This window comes from Dermacentor variabilis, chromosome 3, assembly GCF_050947875.1.
Source record: "Dermacentor variabilis isolate Ectoservices chromosome 3, ASM5094787v1, whole genome shotgun sequence".
NCBI lineage: Eukaryota > Metazoa > Arthropoda > Arachnida > Ixodida > Ixodidae > Dermacentor > Dermacentor variabilis.
The window spans coordinates 189,246,104-189,254,963 of record NC_134570.1 but is presented as its reverse complement, the minus strand read 5'-3'; the positions used below and the strand labels follow the sequence as shown (position 1 = coordinate 189,254,963).

The 8,860-nt window shown below is 52.9% G+C and overlaps 1 protein-coding gene across 1 annotated transcript; it reads right to left on the bottom strand.

Moving 5' to 3' along the window:
- Positions 1–281: 281 nt before the first annotated feature.
- Positions 282–1,935, bottom strand: LOC142574958 (uncharacterized). The gene is made up of 2 exons (XM_075683939.1): positions 843–1,935; positions 282–361 (listed from the first exon to the last, which is right to left on the bottom strand). The coding sequence occupies exons 1-2, from the start codon at positions 1,933–1,935 to the stop codon at positions 282–284; spliced, it is 1,173 nt and encodes a 390-aa protein (XP_075540054.1).
- Positions 1,936–8,860: the final 6,925 nt, after the last annotated feature.

Here is an 8,860-nt window from a genome sequence, read left to right as displayed (position 1 = left end):
CATCACGATGCATGATGCTGACGGTGGGGAACTTTCGGGTTCACGCTCTTCATAACGCTTCAGCATGTTAATATGGAACAGTTTTGTGGTGTGTCCCAAGTCCAGCCAGTAATCATAGTTGCTTTTCTTTCCTGTGACCAAGAAAGGCCCCTTCCAGTGCATCGACAGTTTTTTGGTCGTCGTTGGAAGCAGGATAAGGGCACGGTCACCAACTTTCAGCTGGCGTATCTTGCTCTTATGGTACGTTCGCTGGCAAGTGTCACAAGAGCGTACGTATCTTCTCACTGCTTCTTGGACTCCTGGCCAGTAGAAAGATTCCAGAACCCGATCAGTTGTTCTCTTAAGTCCTTGGTGCCCTGACCTAAGGTTTTCGTGTGCCAAAGCGAGCACTTGGCGGCGTAATCTTTGTGGTACTACCACTTGTTCAGTCATTTTGCCCGAGGGTAGCCGGTAATGACGATACAGCACTTCCTTTACTACTTCGAATGAGTAGGATGCCAATCTTTTGCCTCGGAACGCTTGACCCACTTTGTTCCTGCAAGACTTTAAGGTCTTATCTTCGTTCTGGGCCGTGGTAAGGTCCTGCCTGGTTATTTTCAAGGCGCTGATATTGATAGTGGATGTTTTCGGCTGTTGGTCTCGGCCCTTGATGCCGACCAGCCAAGCATCCGGGGAATGTTCTTCTCCCTTGGTTTTTTTCGGGCTTGCTATACTATCTGCGATGGGCTTCCTCGGTCTTTTTGTCCAGGTTTTATCTGGATCATGAGGTTCTCGTGAGCCTGGTACATTTCCGACAATAACATCGTATAGAGGAGCTGTCATACACTTTGCAATCGCTGTACCAGAAAAATAAGGTGAATTAATTTCAACCTTGGCCTCGGGAATTTCAATGCTGCTGCCATCCGCCAGGACCAGCTTGGCGGTGTTACCTGTTAAAGCCTTGTCTGGTACGAGGGAACGACGCACGACCAGCGTGTTACTCCCCGTATCTCGCAAGACTGACACGGTCTGTCCGAAGACGAAGCCCTTTAGCACTGGCATCTTTCGTGCCACATTCCTCGTGGGAGTCTTCACCGTGCTAACTACGTCTTGTTCAACGACTACTGCGCTTGACTCTTCCAGGCGCTCTTCTGTGGACAATAGGCAAGACGTCCTTGGGGGATCATTTTTCTTGGTGCAGGTTTTGACATCATGCCCGGGCTTACGGCAATACCCGCAGAACTGTTGCCTCTGCTTAGATCGGCAGTCAGACGCCCCGTGACCCAGTTTTCCACATACGAAGCATCGCATTGGAACTCTCTCAGATGGGCTTCCGGTTTTCTCCGTAGGGTTACTGCCTTCCGATTTCTGCCGGAACACTAACAGATTGGGCTGCCTCTGAGCCTCTAGGAAATTATCGGCAGCTTCGGCCATGTCAGCTAGATGGCGGTAGCTCTTCTCGCGCAGGAAGAGTCCTAACCGATGATGGCAGTTGTTCAGAAACTGTTCCGTCACCACTAGGTTGCGAAGTGCCACATACTCTTTTTCGGTTTTGGACATTTCCACCCGCCGATCAAAGAAACTCAGTAGCCTAGTTGCGTACTGCTTTCCAGTTTCGCCATCTTGGGGTTTGCTCTGTCGGAACTTCTCCCGGTAGCCTTCCGCCGTAAGCCGAAAACGCTGGAGCAACGCCAACTTGGCTTTATCGTAGTCGAGGGAGTCTTCTGGAGACAAACGTCGAAAGACTTTCAGAGGTTCTCCGCTCAAGCATAAACTTAGAGCTGTGGCCCATTTGTCTCTCGGCCATTCTTGTCCGGTGGCGACGCTTTCAAACCTTTTTAAATAGGCGTCCAAGTCGTCCCGGCTTTCGTTGAATCCCGGCATCAAACTGTGAGGATTCACGCTGAATGGGGCACTCCCTCCTGGTCCTCGGTCAGCTGTCCTTGTAGCGTCCATTGCCGCCATTTGGAGGCGCAACTGAAGCGTTCGCTCCTCCAATTCTAGCTGCCGTTGGCTCGTCTCGCCACGATTGCCCTCAGCTTCCGCGACTTTAAGTCGTAACTGTAAGTTTCTCTCCTCTAATATAAGCTCCTGCTTTTTCGCCTCCCGTTCCGCTGCCCGTTCTTCTCGCGCACGCGCTTCCTGCTCGTTCAGCCATGCCCTCAACTCTGCATCTTCTAGGCCCATGCGTTCGGCTAAGGCTTACAAGTCTCTTGTGTTAGCCATAGTTCCTAACCTCTCGAAGAAGGATCCAAACGAACGGCTTTGTCCTGTCGCGGACGCCAATTTGTGATGACCCACTGATGGGCAAAGGTTCGTGTTCTCAATGGTTCGGTTGGTTCTCTTAGGCGGAGCCTCCGAGAACCGAATTGAGGACGAAGCCGTTGGTTTGGACGCACACACAAAGACTTTTAATCAAACAGAAAAGACAAGAAGTAAATAGAAAGAAACAGACAGCATGCATAAAATAAACACTCAAGAAAACATTGCAGTAAGGAACACACTTATAGGGCTTGCACGAGGTTAACGAGGGCGCGAGTCCGGGCTTGCCACGAGGGCGGGGACGCGTCGCAGTCTCGACGCGGCAACGCGGCGACAAGCTGGCAGAAGGAGTGGCTCCGGTCTCACCAAAGGTCGCGGCGTAAGCTGACTGACCGGGCGCCGGGAGCGCGCCAGCTCTGGCGAGGCGAGGTAACGCTGGCGGCTGGGTGGCAGGAGTGGACGGCGGCGGCGTCCCGAACCCGACGGAACACACTTATACACACGGGTCCGGAACACACTTATAGGGCTTGCACGAGGTTAACGAGGGCGCGAGTCCGGGCTTGCCACGAGGGCGGGGACGCGTCGCAGTCTCGACGCGGCAACGCGGCGACAAGCTGGCAGAAGGGGGCGACACGCAAGGGGCGACACGCAAGAGGACACGCAGGGAGACGGCGGGGTTCCGGACCCGAGCCCACCAGGACTTCACCCGCCCGGGGCCTCCTGCCAACCTGTTCTTGTGCGTCGCCCGTCTACCTGAGCGTGCCGTCGGCTCCTCAAGGCCGGTGAGCTTCTGCGCCAGTGGGCAGGACGAGAACAGTCGGGCTACGGGCCCGAGTTCTACGCCAGCTGCCCGGCCAGAACGCCGCCCCATCTGTCGTGCCGCCTGCTGCCCGAGGCCGGCGTTCGAGCTTCCGTGCCCGTGGGCGAGAGGGGAGCAGTCTGGCTACGGGCCCGAGCTCTCTGCCCGGCCAGAACGCCGCCGCCGTCCACTCCTGCCACCCAGCCGCCAGCGTTACCTCGCCTCGCCAGAGCTGGCGCGCTCCCGGCGCCCGGTCAGTCAGCTTACGCCGCGACCTTTGGTGAGACCGGCGCCACTCCTTCTGCCAGCTTGTCGCCGCGTTGCCGCGTCGACCCTGCGACGCGTCCCCGCCCTCGTGGCAAGCCCGGACTCGCGCCCTCGTTAACCTCGTGCAAGCCCTATAAGTGTGTTCCTTACTGCAATGTTTTCTTGAGTGTTTATTTTATGCATGCTTTCTGTTTCTTTCTATTTACTTCTTGCCTTTTCTGTTTCATTAAACGTCTTTGTGTGTGCGTCCAAACCAGCGGCTTCGTCCTCAATTGGGTTCTCGGAGGCTCCGCCTAAGAGAACCAACCGAACCATTGAGAACACGAACCTTTGCCCATCAGTGCGTCATCACAATCATCCGCATGCGTGCGCCCTTCACTGTGCTGGTGGGCGCAGTATCGTAATGGACTGTGCCGAGGGTCCTTCGCCGCGTCTCTCGGGCTCAATAAAGGTCGGCCCTTACTGCAACGTCACAAGTGCTGGAGCGGCTTCTTGGTTGCCCGTCCTCTACACGCCTGGCCCACTGCCTGGCGCTTTGTTCAGGCCGTCGCTTGTGCCGACTGTCTGCCAACATGTCGCAGGACGAGCAGTCTGGCGCTTCTACCGTAATCATCTCGCCACCTCAAGCCGCACCTTCTCTGATCATCAGGGGCCACCGGCGTTTTCCGATCTTTTCGCTGGTATGCGCGATGAAGATGTGGACTACTGGTTGGACGATTACGAGCGCGTAAGCTCTGCTAATCCTTGGGACCTCCTCCACAAGCTCCGCTATGTTTCGTTGTATCTCACGGGTGTGGCGAAGACCTGGTTTTTCAACAATGAGATTGATTTATCCGATTGGACCACCTTCAAGCAGCAGCTTCGACAAGTATTTCGAACACCGGCGGTTCGCTCCGCCCTTGCGAAGAAAACTCTCGATGCTCGCAAAGAACACTTCGGTGATTCTAACTCATTGTACATCGAGGATGCGCTGCACTATGTCACCGTGTCGATGATGCTATGTCTGAGCAGAAGCGGGAACGCCATATACTTAAAGGAATTGGGACTTTAGTCTTCAACGCGCTAGCCGTGAAGAACCCGACTACTGTCGCTGACACGGTCTTGATGCTCCAGCGCTTCGAAGTACTTGAGTCCGCACGCTTGCAGTCGGATTGTGAACACCATTCTACGGTGGACTCTAACCTTCGTGTAATTATTTTGGTGATTATCCGCGAGGAACTTGAATCACTTGGCTTTTAATATCCGTTGGTCCTTCCTCCTCAGCCTGCTGGTGCAGTCTTGTGCGACGTCATCAATGAAACGCTCACGTCCATGACTTACTCTGCCCACGCTGACCCTCCTGCTCTTTGCCCCCTACCAACATACGCGAAGGTTGCTACCATGCCTCCAACCCGCGTCCGTTCAGCGTTGCATCTACCCACAAAAGCGCAGATTAGCGTCGCTCCTCCGGCCAATACCACTTGAGCCTTAATCGCCCCATCTTACTGCACTATCTCCCAGCGTATCGAACGCCCCCTACTACCCACCTTATCGACCATCTCGTCCTAGATGCTGTTACTGTGGTTATCGCCGCCACATATCACGTTTCTGCCGCAAGCGCCAACAAGATGGGCATCGCGGGTACGACATCTGTGAACGCCATGCTCATTGTGGTGTGGCCTCTTTCTAAGACGGCGTTACGCGTGCCGTCCGCACCGTTCAACGTCTCCGCCCGCAACGACCGAGACACCGAATGGTTACCGTAGCACCAGGCGCCGCTCACCTTGGCCCTCCCGCCGCTCCTTCTCGCCGCTAGGGCCTGCCACTGTCACCTCTGACCGTGGCCTGCACAACTAAGTAATGCAGTTTTCTGAAAAAAAAGTGCATTTACCGACTGGACTAAATTTCCTCCAGCGCGCCCTTGTGATACGATGTCTGCGTTCTATGAGGGTGTGCAAGTTGAAGCATTGGTGGACACCGGTACCACTTCATCCGTTATGCATGCTGATTTGTTTAAGCGTCTCAGGAAAGTTACGACGTCTTACGATGGATCACTGCTGGTTGCAGCTCAATGGGACACTATCCGCCCTTCCGCGTTTTGTACTGTGCGTGTAATTGTCGACAGCATTATCCACCACATATAGTTGGTTGCGCTGTCGTCATACTCTCACCAGCTCACTTTAGGATGGAATTTCTTTGCCCTTGCTTCTGCTGCTACATGTTGTAGGCAATGTGTCGTATATATGACCGACACTGATTATTCGCTTGGCGATGATAAGTACAACCCACTTCGTCTGCTCGCTGCAGAAGATACTAAGCTACCGCCAGGCTGTCAGCAAATTATGACCATCACGTCCTACGTCATCGACTATGGCGATGCATTAGTGTTACCTTCTGTGCGCTCTTTCACAAAGGAGATAGCCATTATATCAGGCCTAGTTAGATCTGATAATGAGTCTGCGCTTCTCGAGAAAATTCTCCTTCCTAAAGGGGACACTTTGTCTTGCGTTGTTATAATAATAATATATAATAATATATGGGGTTTTACGTGCCAAAACCACTTTCTGATTATGAGGCACGCCGTAGTGGGGGACTCCGGAAATTTTGACCACCTGGGGTTCTTTAACGTGCACCTAAATCTAAGTACACGGGTGTTTTCGCATTTCTCCCCCATCGAAATGCGGCCGCCGTGGCCGGGATTCGATCCCACGACCTCGTGCTCAGCAGCCTAACACCATAGCCACTGAGCAACCACGGCGGGTATCTTGCGTTGTTGATTTCCAGCATCTCTTTGTCTCTCCCTTAAGGCTGCTTCCCCTGAAATCATTTATGCTAGACATTATTCCTCTACCTCCGACCGTAATCAGCCGTAATCAGCCCCTACTTGATCCCTTCGCAGACGCAACAGTTACTAAGTTTGTTTAAATCACGCACAAGGATGCATACCCTATGTCTCGCATTGACGATGCCGTCGATTCTTTGCAACTTGCAGAGCACTTCTCCAGCCTCGATTTGTGTTCGGGTTACGCGAAAATTCCGATACATGAACGACAAAAGAAAGACAGCATTTGCAAGCTCAGATGGCCCTTACGAGTTCAGCGTCATGCCATTCGGCCTCTGCAATGCTCCGGCAACGTTTGACAGCACGATTGAAACTGTTCGGCGTGGCCTGAAGTGGAAAACATGCTCGGGCTATCTGGACGATATCGTTATTTTCTAATCGACGTTTGCCTATATATAGCACCTACAACGTCTAGACGAGGTTCCCATTTGGCTCGTTAACGCTGGTATTCAGCTCAGCACCAAAAAGTGTTATTTTGCCAGTGAGGCGATGAATGTGTTAAGTCAAATTGTGAGCAAGGATGATATTCTACCTGATCATGACAAAATTTCGGTGGTGCTTCACTTTCCTCGACCAGAAAAGACCAAAGAACTAAAGTATTTTCCAAACAGCAGTTTCCTTGGCATCGCTTCCTATATTTGCCAATTTATATGCGGCTTCGCCTCTATAGCTCCTCCTTCACACAACTTGCTTCGTTCTGGGGCTGTCTTCGTGGGGTCACCGGAATGTGAATCTGCGTTTGACTTGGTGAAGGGCACCTTCTCATCGGGACCGGTGCTCTGTCATTCTGATGAGACTGCACCAACACTCTTGCATAGGGACCCTAGAGGCCATTGAATTGCTGCTGTCCTCCTCCAGCAAAGCACCTCTTTGCGGGGGACAGCCGTTGCATATGCAAGCCGCCTACTCACACCTGCCGAGAACTTTACCATCATCGAGCAGGAATGCCTAGCTTTAGCTTGGTCCGTCCAGAACTTTCGCCCTTGTCTCTACGGTCGCCATTTTACCATCGTTACGGACTTATGTTGGCTCTGGAAACTCAGGAACTTGTCAGAACGTCCTGGTGGATAGATTATTCGTCTGCAAGAATATCATCTACAAGTCTGGTAAAAAGCACCAAGACCCAGACGGTCTTTCTTGCTGCCCGCTTCCTACAGCCGCACTCATCAATGACTGCGCAACCACCTCCAGGGACGGAACCACTGACGTCTCTTCAACAGCGATATTGTCATTGGCCACTTTTGACCATCTCCCTTCAGACGAGCATTATTCACTTTCGTCTCAACCGCTCGCCGATTCGTACTGTCGATGTATTATAGACCGCCTTCGCGGAGCTTCGGGCCCGCCTCACGCCAGGCTGGGTGAACACGGACAACGCTGGGTGCCCGTACTGTCTCTCTGCCTTCGTGCTCGTGTCCTTCAGGCTTTCATGACAATTTGAATGCTCGCCACCTTGGCGTCTTGAAAACGTACGACCGCATACGAAGTCGTTTCTACTTTCCTGGCCTCTCTACCAGTGTGGCGAGATACGTCTCTTCCTGGGCCATTTATCAGCGTCGAAAGTGGCCACCATAAGCTCCTTCTGGGCAGCCACTACCGGTCTCGTATCCTGCGGAACCATTTGTGGTTGTTCGAATTGTTCTCTATGCGCTACTTCCCACGACTCCTGCCGCTAGTCGATAGATAAAGCCGTCGAACACTTCACGCGCTATGCCGAAACAGCTTATGTCGATCAGTTGGGCATATGCTTCCGACGTTGCTACCATCATTCTTCAAGCCATAATCCTGCGTCACGGCGCCCCTCGTGTCTTTCTGAACGACTGCGGCAAGAAATTTATTGCAGAACTGGCAGGCGAAGTTCTCAGAGCTTCTGGCACAACTCACAAGCCTATTTCAGGTTGCCATCCTCAGACCAACGACCTGACTGAGCGGTTTCGTCGTAAGGCCCCTGACATGAGTCTCTGACTTCATGGCCGCCTATTTTAAACCAGATCACAGAAATTAGGACGCAATTTCGCCCTTCGACTTTCGCGTATAGCACCGCCGTTCAACGCACAACCGGTTACTTGCCATTCTACCTTGTTCATGGCCGTTCGCCCAGTTCCTTTCTCGGCGTTTCTTTCTTCTCTGCCCCTGTCAGTCAATCTCCATCTTCCTGCGAAGAATATGTTTCCCGCCTAGACCATGGTCGCCAGTGTGCTCGCTTCAACACCGAAGGCAGGCAAGAGGACCGCAAGGATCATTATGACGCATCTTTTTTTTTATTGCGATGAAGGCTTGCCTTTAAGGCATAATTTGTGGAGCGTATATCTGTATTATAGGTGTGCTGTGAGGCCTGTGTTGTGTATGAATTGAAGCAGTGTTTTGTGGAATCTGTTGTCATGTATCCAGCGGTCATAGCTGGTTTTCACACTGTAGCGGAGGCCGGCTTGCAGTAGGAGACGCGAGCGTTCCGATTGTAAACCCGGACATGTCCATATTAGGTGGTAGGCATCTGATTCCACCACAGGAACGGAGCAGTATGGACACCTAGAACGCAGTGGTAAATGCGACCAGTTCCACCTTGAGACAACAGCCGGTGTAAGGGCCACCCCGGCCCGAAGCCTCCTAAGCACAACTTCCTCCGCCCTAGTAAGGTGAAGGAGGAGGGAGCAGACACACGGTGGGATAAGTGCGCGTGTGTCCTGCCGGAGAACATTTTTACGGGCTCGCAGCGAGTGACGGGGTTGGGG

Excerpts from the sequence above, each read along its gene's own strand:
- LOC142574958 (XM_075683939.1), bottom strand. The coding sequence starts at position 1,935 with ATGGACGCTACAAGGACAGCTGACCGAGGACCAGGAGGGAGTGCCCCA. Across the intron at positions 362-842 it reads TAATTCACCTTATTTTTCTG|GTCAGGGCACCAAGGACTTA; the intron begins GTACAGCGATTG and ends CGAAAACCTTAG.